This window comes from Antennarius striatus, chromosome 3, assembly GCF_040054535.1.
Source record: "Antennarius striatus isolate MH-2024 chromosome 3, ASM4005453v1, whole genome shotgun sequence".
NCBI lineage: Eukaryota > Metazoa > Chordata > Actinopteri > Lophiiformes > Antennariidae > Antennarius > Antennarius striatus.
Genome location: NC_090778.1, coordinates 15,529,174 through 15,555,135, shown reverse-complemented (window position 1 = coordinate 15,555,135; position 25,962 = coordinate 15,529,174). Strand labels below are relative to the sequence as shown.

The 25,962-nt window shown below is 41.4% G+C and overlaps 1 protein-coding gene across 2 annotated transcripts; it reads left to right on the top strand.

The window, feature by feature from the left end:
* Positions 1–58: 58 nt before the first annotated feature.
* Positions 59–18,779, top strand: LOC137593014 (A disintegrin and metalloproteinase with thrombospondin motifs 12-like). 2 transcript variants are annotated; one of them, XR_011035064.1, is made up of 24 exons: positions 59–310; positions 405–769; positions 4,971–5,148; positions 5,282–5,487; positions 6,116–6,199; positions 6,500–6,624; positions 6,745–6,894; positions 7,958–8,101; positions 9,678–9,822; positions 9,899–9,991; positions 10,131–10,276; positions 10,421–10,590; positions 10,961–11,094; positions 11,259–11,379; positions 12,328–12,575; positions 12,955–13,096; positions 13,178–13,304; positions 13,752–13,962; positions 14,082–15,332; positions 16,098–16,250; positions 16,398–16,421; positions 16,505–16,574; positions 16,980–17,126; positions 17,252–17,388. XR_011035064.1 is itself a non-coding variant. In XM_068311583.1 (24 exons), the coding sequence occupies exons 1-24, from the start codon at positions 199–201 to the stop codon at positions 17,717–17,719; spliced, it is 4,899 nt and encodes a 1,632-aa protein (XP_068167684.1). In that variant the 5' UTR covers positions 59–198; the 3' UTR covers positions 17,720–18,779. The 2 variants fall into 2 exon arrangements, 1 of the variants encoding a protein (XP_068167684.1); XM_068311583.1 differs by adding an exon at positions 17,604–18,779 and having other exon boundaries at positions 16,398–16,574; positions 17,252–17,405.
* The last annotated feature ends 7,183 nt before the right edge of the window (positions 18,780–25,962 follow it).

Genomic DNA, 25,962 nt, shown 5'->3' with positions numbered 1-25,962 from the left:
CACTCCTCCCCTCATTCCTCCGTAGAGCTGGAGCTGTCTCCCTCTTTAAACCATGATTTGGCTGACAGCCGTGCGTGTTTCTCCTGCCGCGGACATGACATGACACACAGCCGCAGCGCACCATCCGAGCGGCCGCCCCGAACACCACGCAGCACCCGCAGCTCCTCCGCAGCTCTTCCCGTTTTGCTTACATGAAATATGCGATGTCCGAAAGAGTTCCCGGTTCTTTTTCTGTTGCACTTTGTTTCGATTGTGGCGGCTGGCCATGAAGAGCTGTCTGGCAGCCTCTTCTCTCTGTTTGCAGAGCAAGGTCAGTGTGGTTCTGTTGGAGAAGCTGCTTCTCTGTGCGATTGAATTCTCTCTGTGAAAGTGTATAGTTGAATAACTTCAGCCTTATTTTGCAGGTCAGCTGTCCTTGTCAGAGTCAGATCTCTCACTTGTCTACCCAGTGAAAACCACTGCTGATGGAGACTTCATCTCCCACTCTCTGACTCACCTCTGGAAGGGTGGGCGGGTCCGGCGTGACCTGGAGACCCCCAGCTTGGAGGGACAGGTTTACTACAAGGTCAACTATCAGGGTCGCTCTTTAATGTTCAATCTGACCAGAAACAATCACCTGATCTCTAGTGACTACATGTTGGAGTGGAGGAATGGCAGTGCCAGCAGGAATGAGCGTCATCATTCCGAGGGGAACTCCTGCCACCTCCTTGGAACAGTGGAAGCCTCTGATGTGCGTGGAACTGCTGCCATCAGTACCTGCAAAGGACTGGTGAGAATTCTCATTGCTATATGCATAACAGAGGCAAAAGGGTTGCACTGAAATTTCCACTTTATTCGTTAGATTTAGTCCTCGCGTCTACAAACAGACTTGTATGAAAAATCTTCCTCCCTGAGTCTTTGCAGACTATCTGAAATCCAGAGTTGTCTTTGGCAGGAAGTTATTTTTATGCACAGGAGAAAGGGAGGGGGGGTCGCTCAAGAGAAGCTCATGTGATGCAGACAGTCACCAGCTGTTGAGCAAACCTGTCCATCTGACATTGTGCAGTGTGATAGTTTGGCGTTCAAACACCTTCCAGAATGTACAAAACTACCGTGCTGAAGATCACCTGATGCCTCACCGTTACACCCCTTCTGTCTTAAGTAGTTTTGGAAAGTGATTCCTTGATTTACACCGGTGTTTTAAGAAAGTGATGCGGGGGCTCCCAGCTGTGAAATGATGGGATGTGTCAGCTTTAGTCATGAAGAATGTTTCGGTGCTGGCGTTTGATTGTGTCACAGCAGGAATGCCTCGCCTGCAGGGTCTTGCCTCCTGCCTCTCTTTTTATGTTTGTGTGGGTTGCAATGCTGCTTCCTGCCAAATCTTGTAAATGCAGTTCATTTGAAAAGTGTGTTATGTCACTATAGATTCTAATTATGTACAACCTAGGTGCTTCACCACAGACCTCAATTCTCCAGATTGTCCCTTCACTCCAGCCTACAAGGAAATCTCTGTGGTGTATTACAGTGATTTTCTGCACTGTGCAGGAGTTTTACGGCAGCTACAAATGCAGAGTGACCAGTGAACAGTAAGACTCATCCAGACAGTTGTGGGAAGCAAAATAATCCAGCTGAAGTGGAGATCATACCCCCTTCTGGAGGCAGATAGAGACGGCTTGCGCAACACATCACTTCATGATAATGAAGACAGAGGATACTAAACGTTATGAGCAGGAAACTCATCTCAGTCGTGTTAAATATTTAGTTTAAAATGTAGTTTTCAGGAAAAAACTGGAACCAAGTATTTTCTTTTCATTTTCTATGAAAAGTAATCAGGACTTTTTCTACTTTCTGTAAATATACAAATAGATTAAATAACCTCTTTTCAGCCTTTACTTCAACTTTCCTTTAAAAAAGGTAAATGTTAATTCCAAGAATAATTACTTGAATCTTGTTGATTATATGTAATTTTTATTTGGTGTTTGTATAATAGGTGAATTATTTAAATGTGTGCAACTCTGAGTGACTTTAGTAGGTAAAATAAAGGAAATGGCCCAGCACTGGTTTCAGAATTGGACTTTTAGATGTCACGAAAGCTGCAAAAGAACCACAATAATGCTGTAACATGTGCGCATGGTGCCATTTAAACTCCTGTTTGAACTCAAGTTCCTTTTCTCAAGTTCCTCATCTGTGGTGCTATGATCAGTATCGTCCAGGTCATTATAAATATCAGGTCAGTCTCCATCTTCACTGTTTACTTCATATGTGAAATCATGAGGCTCAATAGATTGGATTGAGGTTGATACCACAGTCATTTTCCCATGGAAAAACATTCACTTTGAGCTCAGTCAGAAGTTTTCCCAATTGAGTCTTCCAATGAATCCCTGAGGCACAACTCAAAACAAGAACATGCAAGTTCAAACCTATTATATCAGAACTTTCCTCACTTAAATACATGTTTCTTCACATTATACAAGTGAAAAATGATGTCATTGACCCAAGAGGAACAAGTTAGCTCAAAGGCAAAACTCTAGTGAAGTACAAAAAAACCCAACTTGGGTCAAGCTCGTGTATAAAACCTGTAATTATAAAAAAACAAACATCAGAAGTAAATTCAAGTCTGGCTGATTGATTGATGTTAATTGTCATTAATGTGTTTGCAGCAGTGACAGGCATCTGCCTCCACCTCTCCTTGTGTCCCACAGACAGCGACTTTATTTCAGGCCCAGTTGGCCAGCACTGCAAATCCCACAGAAGCAGGAAACACGAGTAAAACAGTTCCACATGGCCGATGTATTTAGAACAATGACCTGTGTTATGGTAACCTCCCCTGGCGCTGGCACCTCACAGCCAAACACACTTCCTCTAGGTCAGAGAAGGGGGACTAATGGAGAAGGGGAGGAGGAGGAGAAGTGGTGGTGAAAGTGTAAAGCGAACTCGGGTGCAACGCTGTTTGAGCTGGCACGAAAAATCAGGATCTGGAGCAAAAATTTGCTCCACAATAATCTCGTATTTTAGATCAGACGGAAAGTCGAGTCTCAGTGGGAATCCTTTCAGGTAGTTTTTACTTGCTCAGCTCAGACATAACACCAGCTTTCCGTGGCAATTTAAGGATTACAAGTAATACCATAACCACACCAGGCTGCACTGCACAGTAGGACGGCCTTTGGTATGTACAGTGTGTAACACAGATCATGCAGAGTGAGGGTCTAAATGTTTAGATGGGCTTCACTGATGCATTCCTTCTTGGTTGATCTCCACCACCTGCTTTTTTTATGCTGAGACTCAAGAGACAAATGCAGAATAGCAGAGACAGCTAAAAAAAAAAAACCCTTAATGTTTCAAACTGAAATGTAGTTTAATTTTTGTATTGTTTTGTCTCGCAGTGAGGCAATGCAAACACAAAAACAGATCTTGATCTGGTAACTCATTAGAGCAAGAAACAGGATGAGACAAAACAACAGTGATATCAGCTGAGTGTGATGCTCTGGGTGTCTATCATGCACTCCCTATCATGCACTATAGAAATATCAGCCTGAATGCTTTGTGGATGAATCCACCTCAGCCTGGGCCCTCTGGATTAAAGCCATGCTCTGAATCACTGGAAAGCGCTCTCTCAATACTTTTGGAGTTTTGAAATGTTAATGTTGCTCATTTTGGCAGCTTTATATAGAAAAGCAAGCCAGAGAAGCATAGTTATATCCTACAGTTTATGCTTCAGTTTGTGGGTCACTCAATTTTCAGTGTAGCAGGTGGAGTAGTATAATCTTCCAAAAGGATTTGGACTTTCTGAACTCCCAGAGTGGAGAAGTAACTTACACAATCGTTACTGTCCGGACCACTGGATGAATGTGGTAGGAACACGTTCTAACACTTGTAAAATATGTAATGGTGACCCAGAAAGCTGAACTGTCTGTATCTGCAACAAACATCAGGGTCGACCCTGTTCACCACCCCTGGCCACACTGTTAGCGCTGCGTGACCTAATTTTGTACATCTGCCTTTGATTCATGAAACACTGACAGGAGGAGGAACTGATGCAGAAACCCAAGTCAAAGAACCATCGCTGTTGATCCTGTTTGATAGTGTACATGTAAACTGATTATAATAAAAGAGGTGTTAGATCCTGGATTGTATTTTTTTCAAGCAACAACCATTTTAACATGTCAGAATAAAAAAAAGTAGTGATTTTATTCCATTGATTTAGCTCAAGTAAGAATTATACTGTATATCCTGTTCTCATTCTGTCATCTACAAGTTGGTTTAAGGGGAGAGGGAGGGGTTTGACCCAGAACAGTCTGGGCTTGTTTGGACTCAAAACACACACACACACACACACACACACACACGCACACAAGTATACACACAGTCGCCCTAATGATTTGTATGTGGAAACTGTGAACTGGAGGTTAAAGTGTGCGTTTACTAGAAAAAGTTTGACCTGACAGATGCCTCTTTTGTGACTGCGTACATGTGTGTTTTCAAGTAGGTGTGTTTGTAGGTGAGGGTGTGTTCTTAATTTGTTGTCTAAGTGAGTGTTCATCGACAGTCTGCACCAGTAAGAACATGCATAGCATACTTAGGGGAGAAGGCTTTGTGTCGCTGCTGCTGCAGACAGAGAATGTGCCCCAGGGAGGAAGAAGGTTCATATTTAAGATCTGTCATCTCTTGATTGCAATTAATGGGGAATGAGTCTTTCAGTAGACTTCTCAGAAGAAAGTCCAACTTTTAACAGCTTTAATTATTGAAACATGATATGTTTAGTGATTTTCGGTGACACCCATAATACAAAAGTTTGCAAAATAATAGAATGAATAGATTTTTTTCAATTTTGTTCGCAGTTTGGAGCTTTGTTTGAGTAGAGCTCAATTAAAACATGAAGAAAATCATATATTTGTGTTGATTCAATGCAGATTAACTAACCCCATAACTGGCTCAGGCTGTGTTCCATCATTTTCAATCAGTTCATGTGTGACTGTTTTTTTCCTCACCAGAGAGGCTTCTTTTCCCTGCCGGAGGGACAATATTTTATCGAACCTGTGCAGAAATCCCCTGATCAGCCTGCAGGGACTCCAGAGCCCCATGCTGTCTATCCAAGGGTTACAACACAGAGTCCCAGAAAAAAACGTGGTGTCGGATCCAAGGAAACACCCTCCCCGTGTGGAGTTCAAGGTCCGTTTCTGAACGTGTGTGTGTATGGCACTGCAGATGTTTGTGAAACTATACACATGATATTTTTACCGTGTGAAGTGAGGACAAGTCACAAGTGTACTGCAAGTGATCTCTCCCATTGTACATGCTGTAGATTCTCCAAGTGACTCTGTGCAAGTGGAGAGAGAAAGGGAGGAATGGGAGCGAGAGCAGAGGAGGGAGGATCAGGCTCAGTCCCGCTTGCAGCGCTCCGTCAGCAGAGAGCGCTGGGTGGAGACCATGGTGGTGGCCGACTCCAAGCTCATAGAATACCACGGTAGTGATAACGTGGAGTCCTACATCTTCACCATCATGAATATGGTGAGGACTAGTTACAAAGCAGGAAATATTAGTTTGAATAGAATCATGAATATGTACTTTGAGGAGAATATGGTTCATACCTGTTGAATCATCTTAAAATAAGTTGATCCAGTCGCGCATCAATGCTCGCAACTTCATCTTCACCTCATCGTGGTTTTTTGGTAGGCAGTCACGTGATTCCGTACGCGCATTCTATTGGCTGACGGCATCAGGAAGTGCGCTATGTTCCACGAGACATCCGTGAGACACAAAAGTGCTTTAAACAGTCAGTGAGATTGTGGGAAGAGGTAATATAGATAGAAGGTGGTTTAATATCAGTATGGGGAGGGTTCATAAATGTTTAAATCACTGTAAATAATAAAATAAATAGTTTGTCGCTCTATCGTGGAATTCATTAAGCACGTGTGGTTCCTGGAATGCATTAACCACGAGGAACGAGGGCGCACTGTCGATGAAAAAAATAAAAACATAAACAACAACTTTTGAAAACAACATGTTTCTCAATATAATCTTTAAAATCTCATGAATTACTGGAAAAAAAATTTGTATAGTTTTTGTTTCGCTGCTTAAACATGATCACTAAGTTTCTGTCCAGATCTTAGGTTTTAAATGATTACTCTGTTGACAGGTGGCGGGAATCTTTCATGACGCCAGCATTGGGAATGCCATCCACATCATCCTGGTTCGCCTCATTCTTCTGCAGGGAGAAGAGGTAATACTATCTTGTGAGAGTTTTTTTCCACAAAGCTTTAATGGGAGTTTTGCTTTGGGCGCACACATACTTAAGTTAAAAGAAGAAAAGGTCATAAAGTATTCCCCTCGGGGGTGTCAGGAGGTGAAATAAAGTGGGAGACTCGTCTTCCTTTGGCTGTCGTTCCACATCCTTGCACACTGACTATGTATTTTAAGATTTAAGTAATGTACTCACCTTGATTTACATTAGATTCCTTATGGCTCGGAGTGTGAACGTCTGGGAAACTATTTAATTACCTTTATGTGCTGCTTGTTGCAGAAAGGGCTGAAGATAGTTCACCATGCAGACACCACTCTGGCCAGTTTCTGTGCTTGGCAGAAAAACCTCAATCCTCAGAGCGATACACATCCAGCTCATCATGACCTGGCTGTGCTGGTCACCAGGTATGTGATGTGCAAATAAATTCATTTGTTAACAGTTTCTTCAATTTGCATAAATGAATTTAATTGGTTTACATGCAGTATTATGGTGGAGATATTGTACACATACATCCCTACCACTAGGAAAGACATCTGCGCTGGAATGAACCAGCCCTGTGAGACTCTGGGTCTGTCTCATCTGTCTGGGATGTGTCAGCCACACCGCAGCTGCAACATCAATGAGGATTCAGGCCTACCTGTGGCTTTCACCATCGCTCATGAGATGGGGCACAGGTTAGTGTATGTGTGTACTATAAGTATGTGTGCATGTAGGTGTGTCTGTACTTGTATGAAACTGAATAATGGGATTTCATAGCAATGGGTCATGTGAAAACAAAAACATCTGTTTTCTCATCATGTGGTTGTTAAGAAATATACAGCTGCAATATTAAATCTCTTTGGATCAGCACATCAATCCATGAGTGCTGGAGTTCCCAAAGATTTCATGATTCATGACCCCTTCTGTCCCTGGAGGTTGATGAAACACACACACACACACACACACAATACACACACAATACACACACACACACACACACACACACAATACACACACAATACACACACACACACACAAATAAATATACAGTGTTCTGTGTTTATACAAACACAGAACACATTTTTTTATTTGCTCATTGTTTTCAAATTTAACTAGTAGGCATCTTTTATAACAATTATCGCTAAAATTAACTATCTCCAATAATTTTTTTAATGTATTTAATTTTTGGAAATCATTTGGAAATCATTTCCAGACCCCACGGTTGGGACCCCTGCATTTTTGAAGTGGTTATATGGAAACAACAGTTGAATCTGGTACCCAGACAAAAAAGACTTTTACACTGTGATGACATCCATGATGTTTGGATTAGACAGTGGTGAGGCCAGTCGTGATGGAGAGAGGAGGAGAGACAATGAGTATATTGGTAAAAGGGTGTTGAGAATGGAGCTACCAGGTAAGAGGACAGGAGGAAGAAGAAGAAGAAGAAAAGGATGAGTTAATCTGATGATTATTTTCTACTTTGATTAAAAGTTGAGAAAATAGTAATTGTAGTCAGTGCAATCTCAGCACCTGAGCTGAGACCAAATCCCATTCTGTATCATACGTGTAAAACATTCCTTTTATAAATCATGGAGGAATTCTTCCAGTATCCTGTTTAGACAAGAGCAGAATGTGCTGCAGAATTGTTTATTCAGAGGCACAATGAGGTTTTAGAGATATAAAGAGAAGGCCCCCCATCTGCTCTTGTAAAATATTTCTTTGTGATTATGATCATAATTGATCGTTTAATGAATGCAGCTTCGGGATTCATCATGATGGCCAAGGTAATGACTGCCAGCTGGAGGGGAGGCATCCGTTCATCATGTCCAGACAGCTCATGTACGACAGCTCGCCTCTGACCTGGTCCTCCTGCTCTAAAGAATACATCACACGCTTCCTGGAGTAAGACTGAATCCATATTTTCTTCTAATCATATAATAATAACCATCATTCAACCCGGAGAGAACCCACGCAGACACGGGGAGAACTACAAACTTCTCCTTGCTGTGAGGTGACAGCGTTAGCCACTGCGTTACTGTGCTGCACTCATCATTCATGAACAATAAATAATGTTTTTTTTTTTTTTTGTTAAAACTTTGTGTGAATTGCTGAGGTGGTGACAAAGTTTTGAAAGTAGGAGTAATTCCAAACTGCGGTAAGTCGTCCTGAATGCAGGTGCAGATTTGATCAGAGGTGATGAAATTGATGCAGAAAGACAGACATGAGGCATATGCTACAACCAAACATTTTCCAGTCGCTGGTGGTGCAAACCAAATTACCACCGCTACATACACTATGAGTGCAATTATGTGAAATGAGCATAGGTAATTTGAAGACGGAACATCCAGCATTTTACAGTGAAACAAGCTGAGTCGAAAAGATGATTAAAATGGAGTCACACCCTGTTTACTCTGACTCATTTTGTGCCAATGAAAATTAAATTCATGTTTCACAACAATAGTCAAGCACTTGAAAATTCAGAGGGTAGGGTACATTTATGTCAGGAGTAGACACGCTTTGCTGTTGGATATATTTTTACTTGAGCCCTGTGTTTTGAAAGATTTTCCAAAGTAAAGTAGAAAAGTTGAGTTGAGTGAATAAAATATTGGTTATTATTCATCTTCTAGAGGATGAGGGGATCGTAATAGTCTCATCTTCAACCGTTTATCTGAAAAGCGGGTCCCGGGTTATGCTGGGGTATATCCCAGCTACAGAGGCGGGGTTCACCCTGGAAGAGACGCCAGTTCATAACAGGGCAGTGTAGCTGTTACAATTTAGACATAAAAAAAATCTCCCTCCTGCTGAATTTTTACCTAGTTTTACCTAGTTTCTCTTTTCCTCTCTTTGAACTTATCCCATGCTGATTATTACATCCCGCGAAGCGGTGATGTATTGTAATTATCAGTGTTTGTATGTTCATTTGTTCATCCATCCATCAAATATCTTCACAACCATTGGAGATAGAAAGATGAAAGAAAAAGCACATTACTCGGGCAGCAAAGGGGATGAAAATGAGATGATGACCTTGACCTTGAGAAGACTAGGTCAAGGTCAAATTTCAACTTTTGTAAATTTTTTGCACATATCTCAGGAACGGGATAAGATAGAAAGACAAAACAAGAGACGTTACATTCGGGGAGACAAGGGGATGAAAATTAGATCACAACCTTGACCCTGAAAAGCTAGGTCAAGGTCAAATTTTCACTTTTATACCTTTTTGGGTACACATCTCTGAAACCTGATGAGACATAATCACAAAAAAAAAAAGCGCAACATTTTCAGAAAGCCAGCGGCACAAAAGTGTGATGGAGACCTTCACCTTTGGAACACTAGGTCAATGTCATACTCGATACTACAATATAGAATTCATTGCTGTGACCATTATGAAAGTAAGTCAGGGTAAAATTTAGAATTCAGGGTTGTCGCGGGATGTTGCAGTCTCTGACTGGTTTGTTCTATCTGTGTGTGTCTCTCCAAGTCGTGGCTGGGGTTTCTGTCTGGATGACCGTCCTTCCAAGAGAGACCTGACCACTCCGTTGGCTCGCCTCGGTATCCGCTACACCACGCATCACCAGTGCCAGCTTCAGTACGGCCCAAACGCTACCTTCTGCCATGAGGTTGATGTGAGTATGGTGGATCTGAATGTCAGCAGTCCTTTAGAAAGAACACCTTTCTTACTGGGTTAAATCTTTGTTCTAGAACATTTGCCAGATACTTTGGTGTTCAGTGAACGGTTCCTGTCGCTCCAAACTGGACTCACCTATAGATGGAACTCGCTGTGGACCAGAGAAGGTGGGCGTCCAGGTGTTTTGTCTCGGTTTAGATCAAACTTAGACATAAAGATGTTTAGGGTGTTACTGGCACTGTGGCTAAACCACTGAATGTCATCTTATCGGTGATACTCGAAGTGTATCTGCATCTTCTTCTTCAGTGGTGTATATCAGGAGAGTGTGTGATTGTGGGGAAGCTCCCAGAGACGGTGAATGGGGGCTGGGGACAATGGAGTACCTGGTCTCACTGCTCCAGAACCTGTGGAACTGGGGTTCAGATGGCAGAGAGGGAATGTAACAACCCAAAGTAAGAGTTGATGCAAAGCCTGCTGCACATTACAATTACATTTGAACATCTTTTTGCTCTTATGAAGTAAAAAACATTCCTTCTTCTACAGCACATCTTCTACTAACCACACGTTTGATTCAAGGTCTACTATTCTTCCCACAGACCAGAGTTTGGGGGCAAGTACTGCACTGGGGAAAGGAAGCGGTATCGGACCTGTAACACCAAACCCTGCCAGAAGAACAAACCTACCTTCCGAGAGATGCTGTGCAGTGAGTTTGACACGGTGCCTTACCACAATGAGATCTACCAGTGGATTCCTGTGGCTAACCCCAGTAAGTAGTGAAAGCCTCCAATTTATGATTAGATACTACAAAAAAGAACGTTTATTCTCTGTCAGAGATGAGGATTTGTAGGTGCGATTGCATGTATTACCCAACAGGGGGCAGAATTTACATCGGAAAGCTGTCAAGGAGTGATCCTCAGGGACTGCACTGTTTCACAACATTGCACCATATTTTTTTGCATGATGATCTGAATATAATTATATTTTTTATTTTACCTATTTGACCTATCATTTGTTTTTTATTTTTTTTTGTTACACATTCTTGTCAGCAATTTAACAAAATTATGTTTCATCATCTATGGTCGAAGAAAAAGAAAGTAAGTTGAATTAATTTAAACCCAAACCTCAATCATTTTCAGTGCATCCCTGTGAGCTACACTGTCGACCAACCACTGAGTATTTTTCGGAGAAGATGCTTGACACCGTGACTGACGGCACGCCATGTTTCATGAACAACAAGTCCAGGAGCATCTGTGTTAATGGAGTGTGCAAGGTAGTGTGGCTGGGTAAGAGACTAAAAGAGTATGAGGGGGGTTTGAAATGCTGAAGAATGTTTGAGACTAACTAAAGTGTAATTACCGCTTAATGGAGGGAAGACTCTTTCTGACTCATTCCATCATTAGTAACTCTTTCCGTGATTGTCTGTATTATCTGCAGGAGGTGGGCTGTGACTATGGAATTGACTCAAACGCATTGGAGGATCGTTGTGGAGTCTGTTTGGGAGATGGTACCAGCTGTGAGACAGTCCATAAATCGTTTGATGAAGGGGAAGGCTTTGGTGAGTCCATCCCATCTTAAGCAACTGGAAACACTGAGAATGATCTAAACATTTATTCAATAAAAAGTATATACTAACACAAAGCTTGCAGCCCATTAATAAGGAAAAGCGTGGCGGGCTCACCAGGAAAGTGGTTAAAAAAAAAGCATGTTTGCCTCTGTCTAAAGACAGCCATTGATATTGATATTACTGTGTTTATTACTATTATCATTGATATTACTGTGTTTAGAACACTGTTACTCATATAGAGTCAACATCCTGCAAAGACAGATTAATTGGGAGAGGCTTTAAAACAATCTAAGAATCCCTCCTTCATCCCCTCCTGTTTTCTGTCTGTCTTTATGTGTTTGTAACCCTCGCAGATAACTGAGCCAGATGTGTAAGACTTCAAAAGGATTAAACCAAGGGCAATCCTCCCCCTCCTTTGCACAAACACAGACAAACACACGCACACACGCACACACACACACGCACGCACACACACACACACACACACACACACACACACACACACACACACACACACACACACACACACACACACCTTCCCACAAACATCATTAAACTCCAGAGACCTGTTCTCGTCCTCTCAATCAGGAGCCCCACCCCCACCTCATCCAAACACAATAAAACACAAAGACAGGGCAGTGCCCCCCACGCCGGGAACACACACGTACACTCACACACACACACACACACACACACACACACACACACACACACACACACACACACACACACACACACACACACACACACACACACACACACACACACACACACACACACACACACACACACATGCCAACCACCCCCACAGACTGAGCCCACCCTCTATTAAACATCAGAGAGAGGCTGTTGCTAGTCTGGATGTGAGCGTGACAGCAGCCACGGTGGGCCATCCATTACTTTGCTGTGACTCTGACCCCCCCCTGTCGACTCTCCCAGGGTACATGGACGTGGGTTTGATACCCGAGGGGGCGCGTGACATCCTGGTGCGGGAAGTCGAGGAGGCAGGTAACTTCCTGGCTCTGAGGAGTGACTCATCAGAGGAGGAGTACTTCCTCAACGGCAACTACATCATCCAGTGGAATGGAGAGTACGAGGCTGGGGGGACCACGTTCTTCTATGAACGCAGCGGGAACATGGAGAACCTCACCGCTCCTGGACCCACCAAACATCCAGTCATGCTACAGGTAGACCAGTAAAGACATTTCATTTGTCTGAAGAGAGCAATTTCCTGGTATTTAAAAATGTATATTCTGAGATACAGTATATAAAAGTAATTTACATTTATCCAATTGTATATGTAGAGTGATGTCAACCAATCAGGTATAGAGAGAAGGAACAGTCTCCAAGGATATTTTTCCAGTCAAAATGTATTTTTGGGTGAAGGGTGTGTTGTCTTTAAGCACCTGAGTTTTCAAAATGATTCATAGACACAAGTAATGGTAATCAAATGGCAGAGAAGCTATATTTTTACATATTATTGTAAGTAAACTATTTAAGGTTGATCATTCAGATCAGATCAGATAACCTTAAAATGACATGAAAAAAAAACGTTTGTTTGTCCAGTTGCTGTTTCAGGAGAAGAACCCAGGCATTAGATATGAGTACACGGTAAAGAAGACAAGAGAGACAGGAAATGAGGTCATTGAGCCTATTTACAGCTGGAGACACGGCGCATGGACAGACTGCAGCACCACCTGTGGCTTAGGTTGGTGTTGTGTGTGACCAGGAAGTCAGACGTTTGTAGTAGCAGGATGATCTTAACTTGGCCCTCTGCTTCCTGTCTTAGGCACACAGCACCAGCCTGTTCTGTGCTTTGAGATGGATGTGGGTGTAGTGGATGAATCTCTGTGTGACTCTGAGAGCCGTCTAGAGGACAGACACCGAAAATGCAAGACTATGGAATGTCCTGCAAGGTTCTTACGCTCAAATTCTCATGAGCAGTTTTTATGTCGATGTCAGCTCTATAGTGATTGTTTTACAGTTATGGCTTTAGTTTGGCTGTAGTTTTCACTGCATCATGCATATTTGGAGACTATGTTTTGATTTTATTTCTGTCACTGTTTCTCTCTTTTGTGTTTTTTTTTCTTTTTCAGGAACAAATGTTTATAGTCCAATAGATTTATTCCTTGATGATATTTTGTGAGTTTTAGGTTAGGATTTGTAGTTGTTCTGAGAACAAACATTTTTAAATATACTGAATTTTTCAGAGATACAGTAAAAAATTTAACCACTCTTTAAGAAACGCATAAGAAGATGAATGAATGAATGAATGAATCAACAAACGAATGAATGAATGGATGAATTCCATCAATTCCCATCTGTCATTTGACCTCTCTTTCCTGTCCGTCCTCTCTACTCAGGTGGTGGGTTGGGGGCTGGCAGCAGTGTACAGCCACCTGTGGATCAGAGGGCGTTCGGAAGCGCACAGTTCTCTGTGTTCGCACTGTGCTAGGGGAGGAGAGGGTGCTGCACCCCGTGGAGTGCAAGCATCTCCTCAAACCCAAACCCATAGTGTCATGCAACAGAGATGTAATCTGTGGACAGGACTGGGCTGTTAGCAATTGGGAGGAGGTTTGAGTTTTTTTCTTTTGTACTTATTACTTGTGGTTCTGTTGCCTTTCTTAGCTTCAGCTGGCTAAAAACCTTTTTCTGAATGGGTATATATCGTTTGTGTTCTTCTGTCTTGGCAGTGCCCGGTCACATGTGGAGGAGGAGTTCGTTCGCGTACAGTCACATGTACATTAGCAGCCAAGAAGTCCTGTGACCTCTCCACCAAACCTCGCTCCAGATCACTGTGTGCCCTGCAGAGTTGCCCCAACTCTGGTCTTCGTAGACGGCCTGGGCCTCCCCCCAAATACCGTCGCATCTACCCACCTAAGAGCAACCCCTCCAGGCATCCTGCTGCACCTTCCCAGGCTCCTAAAAGCACCACGGCCACAGCTGCATATACAGCTACACCTACAGCTACACCCACAGCTACACCCACACCCACAGCTACACCTAAAGCTACACCTACAGCTACACCTACAGTTGCTATCACTGTGATGACAAAAACATTTGGCAATGAAAGTACAACTATTTTTGCTCCTACCAACTCATCTCTTGTATTCCCTATAATCCCTGAAATCATGAGCACAGATGATTATGACTTAAATCTCAAAATGAGGAAAAGTGTTGATAAAAGTTGGAAAGATTTCACATCTAAAGCCAAGGGCAAAAAAGAACCGAGCGTGGAAAAGGAAGGGGTAGAAGAGAGGGAGGAGGAAGAGGAGGGAAGTACACCAGATGTGTTGATGTATACTCCAGGATATGATTATATTGTTGGGGAAAGGACGACAGAGGAGGGTGGGATTATTGATCTGGACGCAACCACATTTACATTATTCCGAAATCCTCTTAAATCAACGACACCAACAATGCATACACTCACCCCACCCTCTTCACAAACAAGTCCTCCCGCCACACACTCACACACACACACCAACAGCCACTCCAGTCCATCCAGCAGCGTTAAGACATGGACAAAGACTACTCACTACTATCCCTTCACCAGCCCCCACACCACACCACAAACCCATCCATACAGTCAGTGGATGCACAGTGTTCCCCTCACCACCACCCCCATGCACAAACACCACTCGGTCCCAAAGAAACCTGGTGTCCACTCAACACGAACTCGTGCTACCAGTGCAAGAAAACCTTTCACCACTGCAGCATCACCCCAGACCACAGTGAAGATCATTAAGCTAAAGAAGCCCGCAGTGGCACCCCAAAAAAACAGTTCTGCCCCTCGTGCTAGAAAGCCCTCCTGGTCCAAAGGTGGTCACCCCAAGAACCACATCCAGCAGCCAGAGGGCCCCTTCAGCAGCTTTAAAATCAACCGGGTGGCCAAAGAACCTGTCAGTATGGATATATTCTGGGTCGTGGGCAACTGGAGCGAGGTGGGTAAACGTACTTTACAGTCAAACTATCTGCTTAAAGGTGATTTAGCCCTGAAACGTCATGAACGAAATGAGTGGTGTTCATTTTTCATGGCCCTTGTAACATTTTTCATTCCACCCAGGTTGACTTTGACTGTTATGAAATCAAAACTTTTGAATGAGCAGTCATAAAATCAATGTAATCTGTCAGAGCGAACGATTCTGTTGCAGTTTACTTAAAGTTGTGTATTAAGTGGGGACTGAATATTCCCTTGAAAACTTTAGACACAGTGGATTTGGGTGTTAGTTTGGAGTTATTGTAAAGCTTTAATTTGCCTGAATAAACAAAGACTCTTCATTACCAAAATTGGATCTCACTTTAACTGTTTGACATCCGACCTGATGATGGCTGATCCTCGAGTTCACCAGAAATGAGAATTTTCTCATTTCTGCTCCTCTTTACATAATTTGTCTTCAAAATAACAAATCATTCACTGGTGTACTGGTAGAGATACTTATAAGTCTTTTCTGTCCAAGTCAAGTGTTTGTGGGTCTAATGAGCATTCTATCATACATGTCACACCATCCAGTCTTCTTGGAACACGATGTAACAGTGGTTACAGTAAGTGAATGATTTAGAGGAAACCGACTGATGGTTTTTCAGGGTTTTGAAACATCTCTTTTACAATCTTACTAAAGATACACTTAAAAATGAGATTGTCACCCAAGTATACAGAAAAACCCAAATTGAGTAGTAATGAGAAACATTCCTCTTTCCTCCCCCAGTGTTCAACAACATGTGGCATTGGAGCAATATGGAGGAAAGTCGTGTGCAGCTCCCAGAACGATGAAGACTGTTCCAACGTGAAGAAACCTGAGCCTGCACGTACATGTCACCTGCAGCACTGTGCCACCTGGCAAAGTGGCAGCTGGAGCAAAGTTAGTCATGTTAACTTTCAATCCAATAATGACATTTCTATGTCTTATCTCTTACTTTTCTAGATGAATAAACAGGTTTTATTCTGTTGCAGTTCTCACTTGTCATGCATTTCTGAGCCATATATTTCTCTGTGATATTCCCCTAAGTGTCCAGACAGCTGTGCAGTGGGGGTAAGACGGTACCGCGAAGTCCAGTGTGTGGATTCTCAGAGTAAACGTCCCCTCCGACCCTTCCACTGTCAATCTGTTTCCAGCAGACCCCTAAGCAACTTAACATGTCCTCAAAAGCCTTGTGCGAACTGGACTATAACGCCATGGGGACCGGTAGGAGCATTCTAAACTTATCTCTGCACATTACACTTGGAGTAGTAGTAAACGTTTACGAAGAGATTTTATAGTTCTTAAATGAGCAAAATAAATAAAACGTTCCCTGCCTTTTATCAGGTGGCTTCTGGCTGTGCAAAAAGTTTCGGTTTAATTTTTCATGTGTATTTTGTCCCATGTTTTTGAAATAATTTTCACTAAAGTCCACAGTTGTTACTATTTTGTCAATCTGACTTCATTAACATATCACAGATGATAGTTCAACTGTAGGTTCATCAAACAACTCTGCAAATTTTGTACTGAAATCACAGCCATGTACATTATTCTAAAGTTGCAAATATTTGAACATTGATTTTGATCCAAAAGCATAAAATTCAAAAAATGAAGTTGTTGTGTTTTACCCAGTGTTCTGGGAGCTGTGGTGAAGGCCTCCGGGAGCGGCTGGTGTATTGTCCTGCTCCTCATCGCTGCAGCGCCTCACTGAGGCCAAACAGCACAGAGCCATGCCGTCTAAAGCCCTGCGCTCAATGGAGGCCGGAGAACTGGGAAGAGGTTTGTCACTTGTCATCAGTTAGGCTGACTGATGGTGTTTTATGTTCATAACAAAATAATTATATTGGCTGTTGCAAGTGCACCAAAAGATCCCTCTTTGTGTGTGTTTGTGTGTAACGCTGCAGTGTTCTGTGAGTTGCGGTGGGGGACAACAACAGCGGGAGGTCATTTGTGTGAGTGAGGAGGATTCGGCTGTCATGCCGAACAGCCTCTGTGAGAAGATTTCCAAACCAGAAACAGTCAGGAAGTGCAACATGCAGCACTGCAAGATAAACCCAGGTAAGTTAGACTTTTGTCTTTCTTTGTTTTCAGCCTCCCACAGTCACACCACATATGTAAACTTTACATAATAGGTAATAATTAGCATTTTCTTTTCTTTTTTGTACTAATTTTTTTGTTAAAATCATACGACCTCACATATTTTCTGTATTTTAAACTTTCATGAGATTAGCCTGAAACTTGTCCCTTATCATGTAGGTCCAGTTTGCAGGAAGAACACGATGTCTTCTCGGTTCTGTGACAAGCTAAAGCTGCTGGGTCGCTGCTCTCTCAAATCGGTCCAAAGACAGTGTTGTTTCACCTGTGGTTCATAGCTGGTGTCAAACAAGCACATCCAACTACAGTCACTAAACACTAAATGCATCCTCATGCATGAAACCACACAAGATTGACATATCCAATCCAAAGCAGTCAAATGATTCATTTTAATCTGCACAAAAAAATCTGGGTGGATTATCTTTTTTATTTTGTTTTAGTTAGGTAGGCCCTTTGTCAGTGAAAAAATAAATGCCTTTAGATAATATAATAAAAGAAAAAGCAAAAATAGTGATTATGAATACAGAGACATTTTTGTAATTGAAAGAAAAGTATTAATTAATTCTGGCGATTAAGGATAGCGTGCATAAACAAGCATAATTTAGTTTACACACATGAGCGCACACACACACACACACACAGCACACACACACACACACACACACACACACATACACACACAGCTTTCAAGACCAAGGGAGCTTTGATACCAAGGTGCTGATGATGTTCTACAATCAAAATACCAGTTTTATTTTTATAACAAATTGAGGTGGTAAAAACAGAATGTAAAAAAAAAAGACTTTATTGTGATATCTGTATTAAATTGTTAATAGTAATGATAATCTCTGTGGGTTTTTTTTTACTTCATACTTGCTTGAATGATGATTTTGTTCTCAGAGCTGGCGCTGTGTGTTTGTATTATTCTAGGCTCTTTTAGTCCTTTTTCTTTTTTTGTTTTTTACAATCATTAGTGATCAAATCAGCTGTGGATCCCGTGGGTTCTGCAGTAAAACCTGTGTTGCTCTTCTTTGGTGTGAGACCGATCAATGAGAAAAAGGTGTTGCAGGTCATCCCTCTCAGGTCGCTACATAGTTAGCCTCTGTGTTTGTATGATGTTGTACAGGTGCTGCTGTTCTCATACATTTGCTACATTGCCTTGACTGATTCATACTTAATGGGTTTCAATCAAAAATATGACAATGAAATATGTTTGAGACAAAGCTGTAAAATGAAATGAAATTAAACATTCTTTGAATATATTTAAAGTGTTGATATGATGCATGTATCCTGGTGTGGTTGTATTATCTATTGCCGTGTTCAGGTTTGTAGATGGACCTTCTGGCAGTAAAATAAAGTCAATATTGTAAAATGTACAGCTATAGTAGAGCTTGAATTCCAGGGTAAAGAAGAGTATCAACACGTCGCCTCACTAGCATACCATGAATTTCTTTGAGTCGTGGTCCTCTGCTTCATGACCTTTCATGTCAGTAAGGTCGTTCTCTTCTGGATGTGTAACACTAGAATCAGTAGCACCAAGCTTTGTTTCCGGGATCGGGTTCACCTGGCCCAAATTTCCCAGGGTGCTCTGTGCCAGATAACTTGACACGAACGGAAGCTGGCCCACTCCTTGCACCCTGCTTCTATCATTAAAGCCAGAGACCAAGAGTTAGTCAGCACTAATGGAAGGAGTAACACAATGCTGGGTCGATGCGAAGCACCATGTCCTAAAAACTGGGCAGCATGTGCGTGTTTGTGTGTGTGTGTGTGTGTGTGTGTGTGTGTGTGTGTGTGTGTGTGTGTGTGTGTGTGACTGCGTGTGTGTGTTATCATGACAAAGGAAACACCAGTTGTATTACCTAACCACAGCTCTCATTCTATTATGTAATTGTATGGCATCATTTGCATAATGGACAGAGAGAACCATAGCATTACTTGGTCATCATCATCATCACCATCATCCTTGTCATCGTCAGTAGCAGCAGGCTATCTGGATGAAGAATGATGGTATTTGTAAATGTAATTCAATTGAATTTTAATACAATATCAAATGTGTTTAGAAACCAGAGAAACAAACATTGACCTACATGTGATGTAAATTGTAAGCAGCATAAAAGGCTGATGACTGATAAAATATAAATAAAATGTGTGATAAGAGAAATTGTAGCACAATTTAAATATTTCAAAAGACACGCTTTACCAAATTGTGTGATTTATTAAATAACGTACAGACTTTATACTGAAGGCCATTAGTTAGATGTTGCCTCCGAAGCTCCAATGGATCCACTGAGCTGGGCATTAATTACTCTAAAAGCCCATTTTTGATCCCATTTCACTTGCACAAATAATTTTAGAATTTGTAGAGTATCATTTCTCCATGCATTATCCTGGCTGGAGCACTGGAGAGACTGATTATTTGGATGGATGTGGTGTTGCGATGAATTTCTGACACTTTTAAAAATGTTTGTTGGCAGGTTTTATCATCTCCAAACTTTGTCATTTTTCTGTAACTGTGATTGTAAAGCAGCAGTTGGAAAATGATAATGACACCAAGATAATGTTTTTTTTCCTGATAAATAGTATTTAATGGCCAGAAGCAACTGCGTTACAAGATACACAGATGTACAACTGGCTATCAAGGTAATGATGTCCAACTCTACAATAAAGCACAGCTGCTCAGCTCAAACATGTTTTGCCAAATCAGCAAACTGTACTGCCCATGACTTCCTAACCTCCTGTTGTCTAATGAACCCGATTAGCAGGCTGGTCTTAAGTGGACAACAGACGTGATTTACATGTAAAGTTAGAGCAAACAGACAGCCTGACAAACATAGAATGCTCATAAAATTTTGAGCTCTGGCTTCAGCCTGGAGACGAATTATTCACAGAGAATAAGATGAATAATCTATTAAACTATGTAGTACATGAGCAGCTTAAAGGTCAGAGAAAATAAATAATAACCATTTTTTCCAACTCCTTGTGTTTATTTCCTGGTCTGCTTCACCAGGTACTTAAATTGGTTTTCAAAATAACAATTCAAAAAAGTGTTGTCGTTTGGCTATTTCAGACAAAAATATTTATCCAAAAATGAATTCCTATTTTGACTTATTTTTCAAATTTTATAACTGAAAAGCTAAAATTTCTATAAATCTATTTCAATTGATTGATTGATTGATAGATTGATCTTTCCTTTTCCTGTGATGTCAGGAAAAACCAGACATATAAAGAGACATACATTCCCATTGGTTGAGATATATATTATGGTAAATACCAAGGTTAATTACTCCATTGTTACCACATATTATCCCATGAAGAACTGTGAACGGCTCAGCCCAGATCAGCTGATCCAGGGTCTGACCTGTAAGTAAATTCCCCCACTAGCTGAAACTGAGACTGAGAAAGGTGGATGATGTAAGGGCCTGCTCAGGACAGGGGAGATAACATGACAAACATCCATTGATTACCGTGAAGCAGGAATCAGCAACCTCATCTTGTCGGTTACCAGACACCTCCAAAACACTAGCCAGGAGCACATTAAACATTAAATAAGATGACTAACTGAAAAAAATGTCTCTGGTATGCATATGGTTGCAAGTGAAGTGACTAGGTAAGAGGTCCTGTGATCTATGAAAAGCTTTATTGCAGGATCAAAGCAGGTAACTTTAATTAGGTTTAATATTCACCCCTCAGATCCCAGGGTGAACCCAGAGTAAACTCAGAGGAGAAGGCTGTGGAGTGTAATCTGTGCCCTGACGGACTGGCTTGGAGGAAGAGGTCCAGTCTGGTGGCTCTCATCTGGACCCCATCAGGTTGAATGGCTCCAGGCAGTCAGACTGGCATCCTTGTATCAGGTCTGTTCCTTTATTAAAGCCTCGGCCTCCTCTGACCCAGCACACACAGAGCAGGCCCCAGGGAACACAGACAGACGCACACATGGTTCCCATAGGTCATTTTGCTTGTTTGTGAGTTGTGTGTATGACTTCCGCATAGACCACATATGGATTAGCGCTTAAGTAACTCCAAGTGAGATGCTTTTCTTTGTAAAACATCTGCTTAATGATAGTGTACCAAAAGGGAGGGTCCAATAGACTCATAATGGGGCCAAGCAGAATCAGACATATGATACAAATAAGGATTATTTCTAAAGTTCATCTAATGTGATGCAGTATTTTTAACAAAGTGAACAAACAGCAGATTGCATGTAACTCAGGGCAACAGTCACCTGTTACAACAAACACCAAGATTTACCAAGGCCACGTTGGATGTGGGTTCTAGCAATGTCACTGTGAACCTTAAAGAGTCTCTATATTGAATAAAATAAACTCACTAATGCACACAAATCTAATTCCAAGATTGAAAGAATTTTTAAAAATGCATATATGTAAATAAAAATGTAGATACAGGCGACTAATATTATGAAGCCCTCTCAGTTTAGGGATACCCATCTTGCTCCCAAGTACTGCAGCAGGGAAGTTCAAAACCATCACACACACTCTCCTTGGTAGCCAGAATTCATCTTGAAATACAAACTGTTGAGCAAATGGTCGGTAAGCTACTTGTTCCTGTGTCTGAATACGATTGAAATACACAGTTAAAAAATGATTGACCGCTGCTAATCCACATCAGACCCAAATAAAAGTACCTGGTGGTTTAATTTTGTCAAAGAAACATGAGAGGGGACAAAAGTAAAATGGAATAAAAAGAGCCATTCTATGTTTTCACATTGAATCTTTTTTTTTTTTTAAATTGACATTGTCTGAATTCAAATCTCCAAGGACATGTGGAAATTTCCTGTATTTGATATTTTATTGCTTTTGTTGTAATTAAGTTTTTGTTTTTGCGAACAGCATAAAAACTCAGCTAGAGCCACAGCCTGTAGGGAGGGATCAAAATCACATTTGTCTTTTCTATTGTCTATTGTTTTTAAATTTGAAATGCAATTCGGAGGGAGAAGTCTATAAAGATACACTAAATGCTGAAGCTGTGGAGCAGAGAGGGAGATGAGAGATCTCTAGACTCTACAAATCTCTCTTATATTGCATTTAGGAGAAAAAACCCAGGCATAGATATTCTTACAAAGAATTTGCTTCTTGGCAGTCAAAGAAATCCAGCAAATCCTGATAGTCTGCCCACATCCCTCTGAGGCACCTTCAGAGGACATTACTGTCTTAGTGGAGGGAACACTAAGAGCTGAGGGTATATCTGCAAAGTTAGAGATTTTTAGTCTCTGAACCCTGATCTGACAATCTGACACATGCCTTCGATGTGAAATCTTTACCTCTACCATGGCGGTCACATTTTCACACAGGTCTGTTTGTTCGCTGGTTTGTTGTGTTGTCAGAAGGTTGTCCTGAACAAAAACTGCAGGATGGATTTCCATGGAACTTGGAATTGAGATGAACACACCTTGGGTTTGAGTCCTTTTTGTGCGGAGTATGTATGTTCTGTCTGTGTGAGTTCTCTCCAGGTTCTCTGGCATCAATGCAGCTAATGTGAATTGGTAGTGCCAAAATTGTACATAGGTGTGAGGGTAAGCATGAGTGGTTGCCTGTGTTTCGTACGTCCCAGCAATGAACTGGTGTCTCATCCAGGGTGTACCCAGCCTCTCGCCCATAGTCAGGTGAGATCGACTCCAACAGACCCGTGACCTGCAAGGTGGATTAGCAGCTGTAGATGGAAAGTTTGCATTCATATCATCAACAACAAGATGAATGGATGGTGGGCGCTGGTGAATGCCAGTTGCTCAATGCTAACTTAAATGTTATCTTGAAGCATAACACCCAATGCAAAACAGATTTATGAGCTGTGAACTGTAAAATATTTGTGGTTTTGCCGGTACTACTTGTGTTTAGCATGCACCTTCAAGATAGTATTTACTGAAATAATTGAAATAATACAGGTTACAACCTCCAAAACAAAGTGTTTTGTTTTGTATTAATCATTTACCATTATATTAAAAGAAGTACAGTATGTGATTTGAAAAGGAAAATTTTTCAAAGTAACACGCATTCAGTGACGATACACTGTGTACCCCCACATCTGTGGTGTTTGTGTCTAAAGGACCCCAGATTTTTTTTAAAAATTGGAAATGGCTGGATGAATTTTCTTGAGTTATTTTGAATGTGTTCAATAAGGCATTAAAACATATTTACAATGAGTTCAGCTGAGAAAGGTTAATGAAAAGTTAATGAATATTTTAACCAAACACAGTGGAACTAGTGAACCTGAGAATGCTGAATTAATAAAAAAAGAAAACACCAGTGTCAAACATGATTCCAGAGTCTTTCTTTCTCTAGATCACCTCGATGACTAAGAAATTAAACTTTAAAAAACAACTACTATTAATTACTACGATTAATGACCTTATATGGATACTTGTACTTTTGTGGGCAAATGGCAGAAGGTGATATGAATTATTAAGATGTTATTCTGATTAATGACAATACATTATAAGGAAATCAATGGATCTGAATAGCCTGTTTCTTAGATTGATAATTGGTGTTCCATTGCACTTTTGGTGAGGCCATTTTAAATGACACCATTACTGCAAATTATTGCTGCAACAATTATCAATATAAATGAGGCCTGCTCCCCCCAGCTCTGTTTCCTCTGCAGTGATTCAGGTTATCACAGTGGGAAAGGACACCACAAAGGAAGCGCTGATAAGATTGCTTTGTTTATATCCTTAGATAAAGCCATGCCAAGACCAGACTGCCGTAGATTGTTGACAGACATTAAAGCAGACTTTAAAACTAGAGCTCAAGGGAAAAGAAGCTGGAACACGGCAGCCCCCCCCCCCCCCCCTTGATCATTGCTGACCCTAACCCTCCTGTGCAAAATCCATATCAGAATTGTCACAAAGCTCAGAAGTGTTGCATCCTACTCAGCTGTTCACATCCTCCACATGTGCATGTCATGTTGAAAATCAATTAAATTAATGACAGATTATATTTGCATCTCTTTGTGTCATATTAATAAGAACAGAAATCTACTATTTTACAGCTTGCACATACTGCACATACTGAATGTTACTGTTTAGTCCGCTACAACATTGTCGGTCCAGTGTTGCCTTAAGGAACAAATGATGCATGGTTTTTTTAAAAGAAAGTCTTATTGGCTCAGGGCTGCTCAGACACCTGAGAAACCGAGCAAGGCAGAGGTCTGGTGAGTGAAACTAGAGAGCCTCATGACATTACAGCATTGCAGGAGAGATAACACACTATGATAAAGAGCCACTGGGGAAACAGAGGCTTTCAAAAGATGGTTGTGATTAACCGAAATCTAGACTAAAGCCGGCGATCGTAACTTAATATGATTTTTATCTGAAACGATAGACAAGGATGAGCACTTATTGGGATTATCACATCCAAAAGAGTGGTTCCTGTTGGTTATAGAAATCTCTTGATAATAATACCAAATTTTAAAAAAAAGATATGCTGAGTGGAAAATAAAACCCTTTTGTAACCATTCACAGTTAAAAACAAAATGTCTTTAATGGAGCAGTAAACCAATCATCAGTGCAATCTGTCAGCGCAGATACCGATCCCATTCCACTAGACTGCTACCTCCTGCCTCCCCTCATCTACTCTGATAAACCCTGCTATCACTCACTCTCATAATTTGCTTGGATGTAGGCGAACACACACACACACACACACACACACACACACACACACACACACACACACACACACACACACACACACACACACACACACACACACGCACACACACACACACACACACACACACACACAGAGCCATACTTACTCCCATATGTGAGAGGGGAAGTTGAGTAAAGGAGGGAGGGATCAGAAGGATCAGAACCTAACTCACACAGCTACACACAACACAACAGTCATTTTCTGTGATCACCCTTCAGGTGAGGAGATCACACCAGAAATCATCTCATGAAGGAGCTAACAGGCAGGAGGTGAACAAGTCTGACTCAACCCTCAGACAGAGAGGAAGACCTCCCCAAAGAATGACCTCGATGCAGCATGAAGGTGGAGTAATTGGGGGTTAGTGAGGGAGAGAAAAAACGATGAGGGGAGAGCGAGAGGAGCAGGGCAACAGAAGACAGATGGATTATCTGACATGCGCCTGGATTGACCAGCAATCCTCTATAAATCTTGAATTCTGCTTTTCCTCCTCCTCACACTGAAATCGGGGAAGCTTTCCTGTACATGGGTAGTGTAGCAGCTGTCAGACAGGTACATTGTGGCGTGTTTCTTTTTTTCTTAGGATTTCACAGGAATTACAGAATTTTAAACATGAAAACTTTCTACTTGGATATCAGTGAACTTACAGTTTTTGGACTTTTTTTCTCTACTGAACAACTGGAGCAGCAAAGAAGAGTCAAATGTCAATTTAGAAAGAATTAGATGAAGGAATGAAAGTGACCAACAGGTTAGTGTAATACTTACAGTAATTGATGTGTTTCATGAAGTCCTTTTTCAGTCAGACTTAATTAACGTTACGAAAGAGACTTTTTGAAGCCTGTTCAAAACGCAGTGGGATATCA

Excerpts from the sequence above, each read along its gene's own strand:
- LOC137593014 (XM_068311583.1), top strand. The coding sequence starts at position 199 with ATGCGATGTCCGAAAGAGTTCCCGGTTCTTTTTCTGTTGCACTTTGTT. Across the intron at positions 5,488-6,115 it reads TCTTCACCATCATGAATATG|GTGGCGGGAATCTTTCATGA; the intron begins GTGAGGACTAGT and ends CTCTGTTGACAG. Across the intron at positions 10,591-10,960 it reads GATTCCTGTGGCTAACCCCA|TGCATCCCTGTGAGCTACAC; the intron begins GTAAGTAGTGAA and ends AATCATTTTCAG.